The sequence below is a fragment of the Ornithorhynchus anatinus genome, chromosome X5 (assembly GCF_004115215.2).
Source record: "Ornithorhynchus anatinus isolate Pmale09 chromosome X5, mOrnAna1.pri.v4, whole genome shotgun sequence".
In the NCBI taxonomy this organism is placed as follows: domain Eukaryota; kingdom Metazoa; phylum Chordata; class Mammalia; order Monotremata; family Ornithorhynchidae; genus Ornithorhynchus; species Ornithorhynchus anatinus.
In genome coordinates, this window is record NC_041753.1 from 62,293,501 (window position 1) to 62,311,195 (window position 17,695).

The 17,695-nt window shown below is 42.1% G+C and overlaps 1 protein-coding gene across 1 annotated transcript in view; it reads right to left on the reverse strand.

Annotated features, from left to right (window-relative positions):
• Window positions 1-17,695, reverse strand: part of LOC103169475 (protein prune homolog 2-like) — an 84,381-nt gene that overhangs the window by 15,736 nt on the left and 50,950 nt on the right. Inside the window, exons 2-4 of the mRNA XM_029054986.2 lie at window positions 16,615-16,719; window positions 14,923-15,125; window positions 12,352-12,515 (exon numbers count right to left, since the gene is read on the reverse strand). Coding sequence (XP_028910819.1) covers window positions 12,352-12,515; window positions 14,923-15,125; window positions 16,615-16,719 — 472 coding nt within the window. The remainder of the gene's footprint in view (window positions 1-12,351; window positions 12,516-14,922; window positions 15,126-16,614; window positions 16,720-17,695) is intronic.

A 17,695-nucleotide genomic window follows, 5' to 3' on the forward strand; every position in this document is an offset into this window, starting at 1 on the left:
GAGGAGCAAGAGGGCAAAGCCTAGGCAGATAGCCTCTCATAATCCTGTAAAATGGAAATACCTAACTATAAATAAAACAAAGACAAAAATGACCACCTTTTGCTCACGTTGAGAAAGTTTGGGGTATTAGGCCTACCTAAAAAATACCCCCTAAAATTGTCCCCTTTCTACAAAACAAAGTTGGTGATGTACTATGCTTGGAGTATGGGCCCATTCAGGAAAAAGCATGATTCACTCTTCTGAGAAGGAAGCAATCACATTGGCACTGTTCCTTGCTTATCTGACTGCCTTAAAAGGACCTTTTTGAAGTAGCTAATCAGAGGGAGTAAAGTAGCCAAACTACTTTTCTCTATCAAAAGTCAAAGGGCCAGGCTCATGAAAGGAACAACTGGGCCTTAATGAAGTTTCTAAAGATAAGAAACCCAAGTTCTTCAAACTACCCCAGACCTCCACCCCAAACTGTGGTTGTTCCATTTCCTTTAGCATCCTGTGGCATTCTTCAAGGCCTTATTCAAACAAATTTAAAGGGTCATTTGTGCAAGTGTTCCGACCCAAGGTGCTTGACAATCAGTGGCTTCAATCTCATCATTGCCAGCTGGTGTCCCCCACCACACAAAAAATGTGATGATTCAGCAATTTAATGCATCTTGAGTTTGGCAACAGTCCCCCAGTAGACCTCTCCAGGGAAATAAAATAATACAAGCCCAGGACTCTGGTGGGTTTTATAATTGTTTGCTTCTGGCATCAATCCAGGGCACAAACAGGAACTGACTTTAAGCTTGTTTGACTGCCTCACACTTTGGCGGTTGAAGCAGGTTGAAGGAAAGCTCCACTGGGCAAGATTGTCTTACTGCTTGTTTGAAGCAGGAAAAAAAAAAGAGAAAGAATTAATGTACAAAGAAAGGTCCAGATAGGTGGAGGAAGAGGGAAGCCCTTAAAAGCAAAGCTGTCAATCAAGTCTTAAATGAATCATTTCGCAACCCCAATAATTTTGAAATTAGTACATTCTGGAACACTTGATTTTCTCACCCGGAAAAGTAAAACAAGTCATCATTTTAAAATTAGTTTTTACATCTAAATTTAACTTCCAAGGAGCAAAAAATAATGTTAACAATTTTAAAGATCTTCACTACATCCCTTGTAAGGACAACAATCATTCAAAGTTATCATAGTCCTAAACAATGCATCATGGAAGTCAACCAAATAGCGATCGTTAATGAATGCTTACTATGAGCAGAGCGCTGCACCAAAAACATCCCTTCTAGCCCACTGGAAGTTTCCTCTTAGTGACAGGATCTCCCGAATAACAGAAACCCTCAATAGCAGTTATCTCTGACTACATGTTAAGCACTTACTATGAGCCAAACACTGTACTCAGCACTGGAGTAGGTACAACAGGTACAAGAAAATCAGGTTGGACATAGTTGCTGTACCACATAGGGCTCACAGTCTAAGTAGCAGGGAGTAGGATTTAATCCCATTTTACAGATGAAATAATTGAGGCACACAGAATTTAAGTGACTTGCCCAAGGTCACACAACAGACAGTTCCATGAAGAAGTAGCGTCACTTAGAACTATGACCGGTTTATCTGGTCAAGTCATCCAAGATGATCATTTAAGCTTTGTAGTTTCTCTCCGCCTCTTCCATTTCCCAAGTAATTTAACCTATGTAGTCACCAGTCTAGGGACAAAGTGCCAGAGGCAGGGAAGAGGGAGGTGGGACATTTGGTGAGCCCAGATTCTATCTCTTTTGGGCCCTCCCTCCACCTCTTCTCTGTCATCTTCTGTGGCTCTGATCCCTGAGGAGTTGGGGAGGCCGTAGAAGTGGAGAAATGGTCACCCCAGCTCCAAATCTCTCCCTCAGAGGTGGCAGAGATGGAGCACACTGATTTTGATTTTTCAGAAACATTCCTTTCATCTTTCAGTCTCTGTGTCCCACTGTAATCTCCCTATTACCTGTTATCAGGTGTCACAAGCCCCCCCTAGCTCACACCAACCAGGACCTTCCCAGACCAGGAGAGTCTCAGTGACACATAATAAAGTCGAACCACACCATTGATCACCAAGGTTACTGTGGAAAGTTTTTTTACTTAGTTTTACCAACATGCAAGGGAGTAACACATACACACACTCACTCCACCAAGAGTCTAATACCAGTCTGCCAGTCAAGGGAGCCCATTCTGCCATTGCTTCTTCTTTCTGCTTCCAAGTACTGCTCTCCTACTGCTTGATTCTTCTATGTATGCCCTTTGCGTGCCTGTGTGGGCTTCCTCACTATTCAAAGCAACCACGTTTTATCTGCCCTAAGTGTCACAGCTGTGTCTCTACACAGCAGTCACTGATTGGTCCAGGCCCATTACTGGCTAGAACAGAGAGAGAAGGCCATGCTCCACTCCCCACTGACCAGCAATCACCTGTCTCAGGTAGAGCCCATCAGTGCCTTCACCAGTCTCTTCCTTGTTGTTGTTCATGGGATGACGAACAGTCACTGGGAAGGCAGCTTGTTGTGAGCTCGCCACATGGGGGGCGGGGGGAGGATTTTAATAAAGTTTCAGCATCTCCCCCACCAACTGTTCTAATCCCGGCTCTGCCACTTGTCAGCTGTGTGACTTTGGGCAAGTCACTTAACTTTTCTGTGCCTCAGTTACCTCATCTGTAAAATGGGGATTTAAGACTGTGAGCCCCATGTGGGACAACCTGATTACCTTGTATCTACCCCAAAACTTAGAAAAGTGCTCAGCACATAGTAAGTGCTTACAAATACCATCATCATCATCATCTATTGAGACTCAGGAGCCTCAGTTCCAAACCCCTCCCACAGCCAGTGAATGGGGAAGGACTAATTTTTATTTTTCCGAGACATTCTCTCTGTCTTTTGGGGATAGTTTTAATAAAGTTTCAGACCCTGTTGGCAGGAACCAATCAGAGTTTGTGGCTCATGTTATCAGGAACCAATGTATGTGGCTCGTAACCACACTGTAAATTAAGCCCTTCAACTGAGTGAGGGAAGATCAGATAGGGGCACCCAAGGACAGCCATAATCCAATTAGACAGTTTAGGCAGTTCGTACTCGAATCATGTACCCCAGCAGACAAGTGGCAGAGTAGGGATTAGAATTCAGGTGATCTGACACCCAGGGCTATGATTTTTCCACTCGGTCACACTGCATCCCTATTTCTTTACCTCCCCTCACCAATGGAATTTCAGTAGTAAGGAATGAATGGTGAGAGGTGGGAGAAGGGAAAGAAAACCAAAAAAATAGAGAGATGAAAGAATGACATACTAGTGAGAGGGAAACCCCACTCTTGTAAAGCTATCCCCAGTGTCCTAAGCCCCTGAAAATTGGCCCGGAGTCTTCCAAGGAGGTAGTGCATTCTCATCCTCCTAAAATGTATATTTTAGGTGCTTACTTTTCATCACAAATTCACCACTGAGAGGAAGGGGACTGGCAGCAAAGGGCTAACAGAGTCAAGCCAACAGTCATTACTCTTTTGATGACAGAGGCTAAGTATTCTAAATGCCCAGAAGTACTTCTCTTGGGAGCTCAACAGAAGCTTCTGTGTTCCGTCATGGGAAACAAGTTGAAACCCCAAATCGTGGAAAATGTAACCCGCCCCAGTATGGACTAAAGGTCTGCTTGTCACTGTCAGCCTCTAAATCTGCTCTAAGGAGGGTGGTTTCCATCTCCTGGTAAAATGAGACCTCTAAAGTTTTCATTTGTGAAAGGTTAATTGTGTATGAGAGGCCTTCCCTAAGTCCCTCCTTTCCTCTTATCTCACTCCCTTCTGCATCACCCTGACTTGCTCCCTTTGTTCATCCCCCCTCCCAGCCCTACAGCCCTTATGTACATAACTGTAATTTATTTATATTAATGTCTGTCTCCCCATTTAGACTGTAAGCTCATTGTGGGCAGGGGAAGTTTCTGTTTATTGTATATTCTCCCAAGCGCTTAATACAGTGCTTCACACATAGTAAGCACTCAATAAATACAACTGAATGAATGAATGAGTCTCCACTTCCTCTCCTCCAATTTTCTCTTTGATCCCCTCCAATCTAGTTTCCACCCCTGTCACTCCATGGAAACAGCCCTCTATATGGTGGTCTTCTTCTCCATAGCCAATGGTTTCTCTTCATCCTAATCCTTCTAGACCTCACAGATGCCTTTGACACTATGGACCACTCCATTCTCCTTAAAAGTTTATCTAACCTTGGCTTCACTGACACTATTCTCTCTTGGTTCTCCTCTTATCTCTCTGACCACTCCTCCTCAGTCTCCTCCTCTGCCTCCCACCCTCTGGCCCTGGGGATCCATCAAGGCTCAGTTCTGGGTCCCCTTCTATTCTCCAACTACATCCACTCCCTTGGAGAACTCACTCATCCCCGTGGCTCGCAACCTACCTTTTTTCAGAAATGAATTTCCCCATTTGTAACCTTGTTCCTATGAGAAAACTAGTTCCACAACATTTTGCCTTAAGAAGCAGTTTTCAGGAACCAGTTGTCATAAATCCTTAGATTACCTTATATTTCCCTGTGTTGTGAGCTCAGCAAAGGCCACCATCTTCTGTAATATAATTCTTCATATAATTGAACACTTTTACTAAGTTAACCCTCCCTCTTTCTTCTCTGGTATAATCAGCCTCAATCAATGGTATTTACTGAGGACTTACTTATACAGAGTACTGTACTAAGAACTTGGAAGAGTACAATACAATAAAGTTGGTAGACACATCCCCTGCCCATGAGTTTACAGCCTAAAGGGGGAGACAGACATTAATATAAATACACTATGAATATGCACATAAATTCTGTGGGGTTGAGGGAGGGGTGAATAAAGGGTATAAATCCTAGTGCCAGATTAATACAGAAGGGAGAAGGAGAGGTGAAAATTAGGGCTTGGTTGGGGAAGGCCTCTTGAAGGAGATGTGTTTTTAATGAGGCTTTGAAGGTGGGAAGAGCAAATGTCTGTTGGATATTAAGAGGGAGAGGGCTTCAGCAAGGAGGCGGGACATGGGAAAGGGGCCAGTGATGAGAAAGATGAGATCAAAATACCATGAGTAGGTTGGCATTAGAGGAATGAAGTTTATAGGCTGGGTTGTAGTAGAAAATCAGAGATAAGGTAGGAGGGGGCAAGGTGATTGTGTGCTTTAAAGCCAGTGGAAAGGTTTTTCCGTTTGATGCAGAGATGGATGGGCAACCACTGGAGGTTCTTGAGGACTGGGGACATATGAACTGAATGGTTTTGTAGAAAAATGATCCAAACAGCAGACTGAAGTTTGAATTGAAATAAGGAGAGACAGGAGGCAGGGAGATCAGCTAGGAGTCTGATGCAGTAATCAAGGTGGAAAGTACTGTGGCCTAGTGGAAGGAGCATGGGCCTGGGAGACAGAGGACCTGGGTTCTAATCCTGGATCTGCCACTTGTCTGCTGGGTGACCTTGAGAAAGTCACTTAACTTCTCTACGCCTCAATTACCTCATCTGGAAAAGGGGGATTAAGACCGTGAGAGTGTTCTGCACACAGTAAGCGCTCAGTAAATCCTATTGAATAAATGAATGTGGGACAGGGACTCTGACTAATCTGATTAGCTTGTACCTACCCCAGCATTTAGTACAGTGCCTCCCACATAGTAAGACTTTAACAAATACCATAAAATAAGGTGGGATAAGATAAATGCTTGGATTAACATGGTAGCAGTTTGGATGAAAAGGAGAGGGTGGATTTTAGCGATGTGAAGGTTGAATCAATCAATCAGTGGTATTTATTGAGCGCTTACAGTGTGCAGAGCACTGTATTAAGTGCTTAGGAGAGTACAATACAAGAGAACTAACAGATACGTTCCCTGCCCATAATGAGCTTATAATCTAGAGACATGAATTGACAGGATTTGATGACAGTGAGTATGTGGGTTGAATGAGAGAGACAAATCAAGAATAACACCAAGGTTATGGGCTTGTGAGACAGTGAGGATGGTAGTGCAGTCTACAGTGATGGGAAAGTACCCAAAGGGTACAGGTCCAAATGCATAGGTGACACAGAAGGGCGAGGGACTCGGGGAAAAGAGGGCTTAACTGGGGAAGGCCTCTTGGAGGAGATGTGACTTAAGTAAGTCTTTGAAGGTAGGGTGAGTGGTGGTCTGTCCTATATGGAAGGGGAGACCAGACCAGAGAGAGGATGTGGGTAAGAGGTTGGCAGTGAGATATATGAGATCGGGGCACAGTGAACAAGAAACCCCAGTTCCTTTACATTTTCCTTATAGATCCTATTTTTGAATCCCTTAACTTTCCTATACTACTCTCCTTGGCGGCATCTCTTTCTTGTGTCACTGATCCTAAAACTGAGGATAGTGGACAGATTAGCTCCTGCTTTAACTTCATTTATCTATCTCTGAACCATGCTACTTTCTTGACAGCACTGTTTCAGACTCATTTTCACTTTAACTGCTAGATCTTTTTAAAAACAAGAAATATCACATTGGGTCAAGACCAGTGGTCCATCCAACCTCACATTCTGCTTCTGATAATGGGACCAAGAACTACTTAAAGGAACCATGGGATGGGTGCCCTCATATTTATCTGAATTCATGGTAGGGATGAACTCTCTAACATTCTTAACTTTCTCCTGCTGATAACTCAAATGTATTATTTCAGTTGGGCTTTCCTCCACAAAGGCATTTGACCATGGTGAACTTCATTCTGTTGGTTTCTGACCACTTCTCCAACATGAATTCTAATATGGCCCCCCTAGGCGATAGTGACTGACATAACAGCTTGGTGTTATGCACAGACTCACTGGGTGTACTCTTTTCTATCAACTAGATTATTAATGAGAATTTTAATTTGCAAATCCTGGGGTTTCTGTTGATATATCATAACCAAGTTATTTTGTGCATTTCTTACAGCTGTTTCTTGATACTGAAATGTGTGAGTGTGTGTGGTGTTTTTATGCGTATGTAAAATCCACAAAAAGAGGAAACCTATTCTAATGACAGGTTGGGGGAACTATAGTTTACCATTTACAGCTCACATATTTAGGGCATTTTTTTCCAAAATTTAAAAGCCATTTAAGGAATATTCATGCAGTAATATAAACAGTAAATATGGCTCTCATTCATTTATGCATTCAATTGTATTTATTGAATGCTTACTGTGTGCAAAGCACTGTACAAAGTGCTCTCCTGAGTTTAGGGCAGGAAATGGTTCTACCAACTCTGTTATTGTCCTCTCCCAAGTGCTTAAGGCAGGACTCTACACACAGTAAGCACTTAATAATACCATTGTTCGATCGATTGATTTTAGGTTTAAAATGCTTAATGATTAACCTTACCAATCTGAATTTACTGATGCCACTGTAGACTGTAATATCCTTGTGGGACAAGAATGTGCCTACCAATTCTCTTATATCGGACTCTCTCAAGTGCTCTGTAGAGTGTTCTGTACACAGTAAGCACTCAACACATACGACTGATTGATTGATTGTTCTGTCTTTTGAAAGAATCTGTTGTTTTAATGGCCAGCATAGTTTCAAAGCCATTGGCTCCAGCTGGATTTCTTAAATTGAATTTTCAAGGATTGGAAACTACTGTATCTGTCACACCTTGAATGTAAGAGAACTGACCACACTGCTTATTGAAATGAAAACCCAACACTTGTTCATTCCTTAACATTACCTTCTGATTTCTGTTGCTATGGATTTTTTTGATTACTATAATAATGTTGGTATTTGCTAAGTGCTTACTATGTGCAGAGCACCGTTCTAAGCGCTGGGGGAGATACAGGGTAATCAGGTCATTCCACGTGAGGCTCACAGTTAATCCCCATTTTACAGATGAGGTAACTGAGGCACAGAGAAGTTAAGTGACTTGCCCACAGTCACACAGCTGACAAGTGGCAGAGCCGGGAGTCGAACTCATGACCTCTGACTCCAAAGCCCAGGTTCTTTACACTGAGCCACGCTGCTTCCCCAGCGTGATCAATCAGCATTCAGCTATTGATTCTTTTTTTTTTTCTCAGTCTGACCATAGTACAGAGCTAGACATATATACTGCCTAGTATAATGGCACAGTGGATAGAGCATGGGCCTGGGAGTCAGAAGGTCACAGGTTCTAATCCCAACTCTGCCACTTGTCTGCTGTGTGACCTTGGGCAAGTCACTTCACTTCTCTGTGCCTCAGTTACTTCATCTGTAAAATGGGGATTGAGACTGTGAGCCCCATGTGGGACAGGGACTGTGTCCAACCCTATTTGCTTGGATCCACCCCAGTGCTCAGTACAGTGCCTGGCATATAGTAAGTGCTTAAATACCTTAATTATTATTATAATTCTCTGCTAATATATGTGGTTGACTGTTGAATCTCAAGCAAGGAGAGAAGCCCAGAAGCCTTAAACTTTGCAAGACAAAATATCAAAAGCTGCACAATTTGGGTAGAAGGGAGATATCAGATTGCACTAGAAGTCAGACTATACTAGAAAAGGCTAAAATCATGTGGAAATATTCGCAGCAGAGAAGGCTATTTCTCAATGGATAGAATGAATAATAACCACTCTTTGGTGAACTTATTATTTCTTAAAAAGGTTCCCAAAATATGCAGTCACTATTGTGGCATTTGTTAAGCACTTGCTTTATGCCAAGCACTGTTCTAAGCACTGGGGTAGATACAAAATAATGTCAGAGAAGCAGCATGGCCTAGTAGATAGAGCATGGATCTGGGAGTCACAAGAACCTGAGTTCTCATCCCAGCTCTGCCACTTGTCTGCTGTGTGACCTTAGGCAAGTCACTTAACTTCTCTGTGCCTCAGTTACCTCATCTGTAAAATGAGGATTAAGACAGAGTTCCACTGTGGGACAAGGGATTGTGTCTAACCTGTTGAACTTGTATCTACCCCAACGTTTAATACAGTGCCTGGCACATAGTTAGGGCTTAACAAATACCTTTAAAAAAATCAGACAGTTCCTGTCCCACAAGGAGCCTACAGTTTAAGTAGGAAGGATGACAGGCATTTAATCCTTATTTTACAGATGAGGAAACTGAAGCACAAAGAAGTTGTCACTTGCCTAAGGTCTCACAGCAGGCAAATAGTGGGGCTGGGATTAGAAACCAGATCCCATGACTCCCAGGCCTGTATTGTTATTTTTGTAATAGTATTAAGTGCTTACTATGTGCCAGGAACTCTACTAAATGCTTAGGATAGATAAAAAGTAGTCAGGTTAGACACAGTCCATGTCCCACTTTGGGCACACAGTCAACCTCTATTTTACAGATTCTCTAAAGGTATTCTGTTAAGTCCTGCTATACTTAATAAACTATCAAAAACTCTTTGTTGTCCAATTTTTGTTCATAAAAATCTGGGTCCATGTAGCCTTCAAAGACTCAGGATCAAGGGTGCCTTAGCCCTTCCTGGTCTCTGCTCCTGCCACTATAAATCCACCCACGATCAGACATAAGATCCAAATGAGGCTAATTCTACTGCAGCACTGAAACTAAGGCTTGAGGCAAATTAATTTCCAACCCCTGTGAAGCTCAAGGTAACCCCTGATAAGGCAGACATCCTGCCGTGGCCAGTGGAAAGAGCATGGGTCATGGGTTCTAATCCCAGCTCCGCCACTTGTGAGCTGTGTGACTTTGAGCAAGTCACTTAACTTCTCTGTGCCTCAGTTGCCTCATCTGTAAAATGAGATGAGGAGAAGCAGCGTGGCTCAGTGGAAAGAGCCTGGGCTTCGGAGTCAGAGGTCATGAGTTCGACTCCCAGCTCTGCCACTTGTCAGCTGTGTGACTGTGGGGAAGTCACTTCTCTTCTCTGTGCCTCAGTTCCCTCATCTGTAAAATAGGGATTAAAAGTGTGTGAGCCCCACGTGGGACAACCTGATGACCCTGTATCTCCACCAGTGCTTAGAACAGTGCTCGGCACCTAGTAAGCGCTTAACAAATACCAACATTATTATTAAAATGGGGATTAGGAATGTGAGCCCCATGTGGGACTACCTGATTACCTTGTATTCCCCCAGCGCTTTGAACGGTGCTTGGCACATAGTAAGTGCTTAACAAATGTCATCATCATCATCATTATTAAAATATTAATTGCATTTTTCTCTTTGTTTTGAAGTTGTGTCAAAACCACAAGGTGCATATTTTGTTACAGGTAAATGATGTATTGGATAAAGTTGGTTTCCATTCTGTCTTTGTAGAAACAAGTATCATTGTACCAACCCCAATATTTATCAAATTTATTGTAAAATGCATGTCCTGGAGTCTCTTATAATACAGGCATAAATACAGAGAAGTTAAGATACATCCAAACTTGTATATGAAGAGGTCTTTCAGAAAGACCTGCTGGGTTACTTTAGTTACATTTGCAAAGCACCAGCTTTCAAGCTTAAGTCTTTGATGGAAAGCTAACAGGTCCAAATTCTCATCTCCAAAGAGGAGAGAAATGGAAGGGGGAATATGGAATATGTGATGGTGATCAATCAATCAATGGTATTTATTGAGCACTCACTGTGTGCAGAGCACTGTATGAAGCACTTAGAAGAGTAATCATTCCTTCAATCATATTTATTGAGCGCTGTGTGCAGAGCATGATGCAACAGTGAGTAGACATGTTCCCTGCCCACAGAAACAGCGTGGCCTAGTGAATAGAGCACAGGCCTGGGAGTCAAAATGACATGGGTTCTAGTCTGGGCTCAGCCACTTATCTGTAGTGCGACCTTGGGCAGGTCACTTCACTTCCTCTGTGACTCAGTTACCTCATCTGTAAAATGTGGGTTATCACTGTGAGCCCCATGTGGGACATGGACTGTCCAACCTGATTTCCTTGTCTCTACCCCAGAGCTTAGAACAGTGCCTGGCACATAGTAAATGCTTAACAAATACCATAAAATAATTGTCTCAGATAAACATCTCACATAGTTTTGATACAACATGTAGCCCACTGTTACTTTGTAGTCCCTCTAGAGACTTGATTTTCCAGAGCTCCCAAACACAATCCTTTGTGGAAAAGGCAAGACTCATTACTGCAAGCCTTAACAGCCCAGACGCTTCCGACTATCACTGAAAGTAACAGGTTTGGCTTTTCCTTGATACTCCTGGCTCCTGAATTTTTGAGATTATTTCCCTAACACCTGGGGGAAGAAGAAAAGTGTCGGAAGAGTTACCGACACAATATATTTGCTTCCCATTAATTGTATGTTTTGTATAATAAACCTAAATTCGTGGTGTGGATAGCATGATGCATACAAAATGGCCCACAGTACTTTACCAATACTGGATTTTTTGCACTGTCTTTTTTTTTCCTGGTTCTGTCACAAAGATAAATGATTATGCTTACTTGGTTTAGTTGAGGGCACAGTTTCCCATAGAGTACTTGTACTGTGATCTGCAGACAGCAAAATATTTAATGGCAGCTTTACTGGGGCCATTAGTTCTAAAACGTTTAAAGGGGATGGGCAAAGGTTAACCCCCTTTCTGTATGGTAGCATGGGAGAAGAGCCTTGTAAAACAGTTTGGTAAACACACAAGGGGGCATTCATTCAGAGGCCTTCCTTAAGCCTGGCTCTGTGCAAATTTGCACTTTGACATATGTCTATGTTAATTACTGCTGGAAAATTGTTTTAAGTGTTGATAATTTCAAGACAAGACAACATTCGGAAAGAAAGCATAACGAAACCGGACAGGAACATGTAAAGAAGATCAATCCTGCCCAGTTTTGTCTTATTGTATTGGCCCCTTTGGTGCAGAAGGGAGAGGAAGGGATTGATTATTGCTTCACATGACAGGAAAAAGGAGCAGACATCGATGGCTCTCCATTGCTTGATGGATTAATGGGGCATACAGAGGAAAGAAAAAAGAAGGATAGTGGTCATGAGATCATGACAGTCCTAGGTCAGAAAAAGATAATGAAAGTTACCTCTTCTATCACTAAAACCATTGCTATAAATAAGGATGTTTCTGATCAAGATATAGTTTGACATGTAAGCACTGGATTCTGATCTATATTCATGGTCCAATGTAGGGATTGGCCACCTTCCTTCACAGCTACAAAGCCTCCAGAGAGAGCATACGAACAACCCAGAAGAGCTATTCCAGCTACCCAACTGATTGTAATAGCTCCATTTAATATTCTTGTCTAGTGAAATAGCAAAGATCCCTCGCGCCTATTTTTAAATGCACATTTTTAATACGTATTCATATAATGTTACTCTTTAACAAACTCTTTACTCCCCGCTTCTTTTATGAAGCTTCCCGTGGTCTTTAAAAGGATTGTTAACCAAAGAATGGATCACACTCTTTCTGCATGAGCAGACTGAGAAACACTCCATTAAACCTTTCAGTATTTAATATAAAGAGTAATCTCTCACCTCTGAGGAGATGAGCCAGTTGCTCAGTGACTAACTCTGGTGCCTCCTGAAGAATCTCTTTCACCACAAACGAAGAAGACAAGTCCGGAAAGTCCAAGCTGGTACTGCATTTCTCAACAGGATTAATGACTTTGACAACAGCAGATTCTAAAGTTCTCTCCTCACTGGCAAACAAGAGAGAGAAAGTCGGGGAGAGGAGAGGAAATGTTACCTTTCTTTTCAGGATTACTTGATTTTTTATGCATACAAATAGCATTTCTCAATTTTTCATTATTATCTGCATGAAATCTTTATGCCTAACAATTAATAGAGGATACTGCTGCCTTCTCCCTATTTTCTTGAGAATAAATCTGCCCAAAAGTTTTAGCAACACTTTCATGACATGCAGTTCCACCTCTTGAAGCAAAAGAATAGACATACATAGGCAGTTACATTCAATCTGATGGAGATGTAAATGAATTACTTTTTATAATATACAACATACTCAGCTTTCTCGATTTGTGATCTTATGAAAATTAACAAAATGTGCTTTGAAATAACTCAGTTATTTTTTCAAGCATCATTTTCCATGACTAGGTGGGAAATTTTTTAAAAATGTGTTTCAGTTTTAAAAATCCAGGGTCTCTAATGAAGGCACAGTCAGCATCCCTGCTGGCTTGTAATAGAAATAATGAAGGCAATCAGGAGCCCTGATTGCCTCTTATATTAATGGGGACAAATAGGAAAGAAGTTTTGCATGTTATGTTACAATTAAACACAGACTTAATTTTCTTAAGGGGAAAAAAACCCTCTTTCTGTTGTGATGCCCATTTTTTTCAGTGAAATAAAAAAATCCCATATTTTTAGTCATTTTCCATGTTTCAGAAACCAACCCTATGTTCTTATATATTTGCTTGTCCCTCAACACAGATCTTGTCAAAGGGAGACAGTTGCTGAAATAGAGGTAGCCAGTGGCTTTGCTGACTCAATAGGTGGCACTCTTCCCCATCCCTTAGGACGGGAACTGTGCTTCTAGGGAATCTGACTTTGAGATGAGGAATATCAACCGACTACCTCCCATTTATGCCTCTTAAAGATCTTGTACCATTTTCTAAAACAGCAAAGTCCCGGAAACTTAACTTGGGTAATTCTCCATGTCGTTTCCAAGCTACTGAGTGTGGATATGAACTCAATGGCATGTCACTTCGTAACTATAGGCCAAAGTTCTATTTTCAGACCTAAATATTTGTATAGAAATCCTAAGCTACCTGTGGGTATATTAAACAGATCTGCGAGGCTATCACATAATCCAGAGCTACAAAGGAGTCTCTGGGTAGCCAGAGAATGCTGCAAAGTCCCATGTTCATCTTGGATAAAGGGACCAGAATCAATTAGTCAAGCAATCAATGACATTTATTGAGTGCATACTATGTGCAGAGCACTGTACTAAGTGCTCGAGAGAATATAACAGAGCTGGTAAATGGTATAATAACAAAGGACCTGCAGAAACGGTTTCCCCCAAAGAGATTTAATGAAACTCTTCTAACAGAAATTCCTGCTGTAAAAGTGTTTCTAATATATATTCAAATGTCTACATCCCAGCTATATATTCCCAATTTTACACTTATCCCCTAAGAACATTTTAGAGGCTGGTCCTTTAAAAATCATCTTAGCATTTTACTGAATTTGGAATCTCAGTCCATGCTAGTAACAAATTCCATGTGAAAGGTGTTTTTGAAAAATTCAGCATATTGCATTGCTCGATCATCAGAGAAGGGGGAAAAAGTGTGTAACTTCCTAACTCTGACTCTCTTGCAGGACTTCACAGTCATCCACGATTGCCCAGCAATATCCTTCCCCAGTCCTCCTATTTTCAGAACAACCTCTGGGAACAACATTCTGGGTATGTCACCCCCTTCTCAAAAATCTCCAGTGGTTGCATATCAACCTCTGTATCAAACAAAAACTCCTCACTATTGGCTTCAAAGCTCTCTATCACCTTGCCCCTTCTTACCTCACCTCCCTTCTTTTCTTCTACAACCCAGCCCACACACTCCGCTCCTCTGGTGCTAACCTTCTCACTGTGCCTCGTTCTCACCTGTCCTGTCGACCCCTGGCCCACGTCCTACCTCTGGCCTGGAATGCCCTCCCTCCTCTAATCCGCCAATCACACTTTCCCCCTTCAAAGCCCTACTGAAGGCTCACCTCCTCCAGGAGGCCTTCCCAGACTAATCCCCCCTTTTCCTCTGTTCCCCCTCCCCATCGCCCCGACTTACTCCCTTTGCTCTACTCCCCTCCTCCCCAATAGCACTTGTGTATATATGTATATATTTATAATTCTATTTATTTATATTAATGATGTGTATATATCTATAATTGTATTAACTTATATTGATGCTACTGATACCTGTTTACTTCTTTTGATGTCTGTCTCCCCGCTTCTAGACTGTGAGCCTGTTGGGGGCAGGGATTGTCTCTATTTGTTGCTGAATTGTACTTTCCAAGCACTTAGTATAGTGCCCTGCACACAGTAAGTGCTCAATAAATACAATTGAATGAATGAATGAACCTTGAAAAGAACAAAGGTCATACCTTGTCAGCACATTGGTGCTCACGAGTGTTAGAAATAACTTCCCTTCATCATTTAGCTGATGCAGATTGATCTCATCCCGGAAGATGTGGACCGATTCAGGGATATTCAACTCTTCTAAAATGAACCTTGTCTCGGTGAAGTAGCTGAACTCTGTCCGGCTTATGTTCAGCACCGGCAGACAGAGGACACCAGGTGGGCTGACCTGCCACAAAAAAGTGACATTAGGCACGTCAGAGACAGGCTTTGGCAGCAAGGAATACAGGAGCTGCGAGAAGCAACTGGTCCAAGAAGCCAATCTCTCTCTGTACATCTCTTTCCACCATATATTTACCTTGACTTTGATTCATGTTACATCATCTGTGCAATCCACTTGCTAGTTTACCTTTCTCCTGTATTCAGAACCATCCTAAGGAGGAGTAGGCAGAAGATGAAAGAGAGGTAGCACCTCTCCGATAGTCCAGGCTCTCAAAGAAACTCATGCCCACTACATTCTCTGGAGGCGACTGCTGGTCCTTAAGAGGAGGGCAGGGAGGGCAGACCAAAGCAGGGAAAAGCTAGCTCCACCTATCCTCTCTTCCTCCCATACCTCACTTGCTGGGCCATCACCAGCACCCAAGCTTGGGTTCTGCACACCTCCCTTCTCTCACTCAACTGCGCATTTCTCTCTTCTTCATCACCTCAGCTGTGGCTCCAAGCTGGACCAAGGATTAGGCCAGTAAAACCCCAGGCACAGACACAGTCTGAGGAGACACTGACCTCAGGGGTGGAAGGTTTTAGAAAGGGTTCAAGAATTGTCCTCAGAGATCAGCCATACTCTAGTAGGGTGGCCAGGCATTAATCTAGACAGTGCAGTTTTCAGTAGATCTTCCACCTGTCTGCTCGAAAAATACTATTGACTAATTGAAGTAGAGTACCAGATGCCTTTGTGTTCACTATTTTGATTTTCAAGACCCAGACTCCCTCTACTTCACCAAATTCCATGCCCCAGAGAGAGCTGCCATTTTCAGAGGGACCTGGATGGGGAACACAATGGCTCTGGAGCAATTGAGAAAAGAGGGAAAGGCAGTCATGTTAAATGCAGGCAGAATCGGCTGGACCTCTGCAAAAATGGTGTCCGTATGATGTCACCATGTATAGCGCATGCCAGTGAAATTCATGTGATGTCACTTGGGCCTTGGGGACCAGTTTGAGTCCTATCGCTGGCCATCCTATATTCTATGGACAGAAGTACTTAGATTCAACTGGTTCACATTTTTGAATACCTTCTCCATTTCATTGCCAAACACCCTCAAAATCCAAATAATACAATGCCAGGGGTGGGTGGAAGTGGAGGGAGAAAAATAGGGAGCTGGGTGGGGGCGCGTGGGTTGGCCCTGTTTGGGCCAGGCCATGAAATGGTGGGGCATGTTTGGGCTGACTTGCACTTTACTCTTTAGTTTTTTCTCTTGGTTGGGGGCGTCTGAGGAGAAGAGAGAGTACAGCAAGCACAAGTAATCTGACCCTACCACACCACACTGGGGGAGATCCACTTCACCTGGAAGTGAGGCCTGGACCCTTTAGACCGGGCTTATATCTGTGATCTGCTGGTGGTTACTCTATATAGTTTAAAAATATGTTTTAAATAAAAACAGTTTTACTATATAGCATTGCAGCTAAAACACACAAGTCACATTCCATTTTGTTTCTTTTACCTTATCTAGGAAATAGGCATAGGTGAAAGCAGAAATAAGAGAGTCCAAGTCACATGACTTATGTCCAAGAACCACATGCACTTTGTCCAAACGTTTGCTCCGGGTCTGAAACAAAATTCCAATTAAATATGGTCACTTTAAAGGCATCAGGTCAGTATGAAAGAATTTAAGTATTTAAGTCATGGTCTCAAGTGACAGGCAACCATTGTGTTGAAAGCAATAGCACTGTTTTTAAACTTTTTATCCATGACAACACAAGGAGGGAAACGTTATTTTGCCCAACATATATAATTAAAAATGAAGAACCTTCAGCATAATTTACTACCCAAATTCTAACCTATTGCATAAAGATAAAGGATGCCAGAAAGATTTAGTTTTAATCTGCAGCCAAATAAAATGAAATATGATTAAATGACAAATATTTTTCTGTAACAAATCATTCCTGAAATGTGGACTGCATAGAACTCTATGAGGTTAAACAATAATAATGTTAGTATTTGTTAAGCACTTACTATGTGCAAAGCACTGTTCTAAGTGCTGGGGAATATAAGGTGATCAGGTTGTTCCACATGGGGCTCAGAGTTTTAATCCCCATTTTACAGATGAGGTAACTGAGGCACAGAGAAGTTAAGTGACTTGCCCAAAGCCACACAGATGGCAAGAGGCGGAGCTGGGATTAGAACCCATGACCTCTAACTCCCAAGCCTGGGCTCTTTCCACTGAGCCATGTTATATCCCTTAATGAGCCGTGTTTCTCAGTTTGAGAAACAAACCTTGGTGACATTTTTCATCTTTGTCTCAAATACACACATATACACAGGTATTTTTTTAATATGAAAGCTAAAGGGTACACTGTTATTTTGAATTAATTTCCTGAGCTCTACCAAGAAAAATGTGTTATATTTTCTTCAGTGATAGATCTATAATTAGCATCTTAGATAAAAATTTCAAATTAATTACTAACTGAAAAGTATACAGTATCAGTATATCAGCTGGGCAATAACCCAGGATTCCTGTTCTTCACAAAATGCTAGGTTGGAGAGTCCATAGAACAATCAAATTCTGAATAATTTTATTTTAA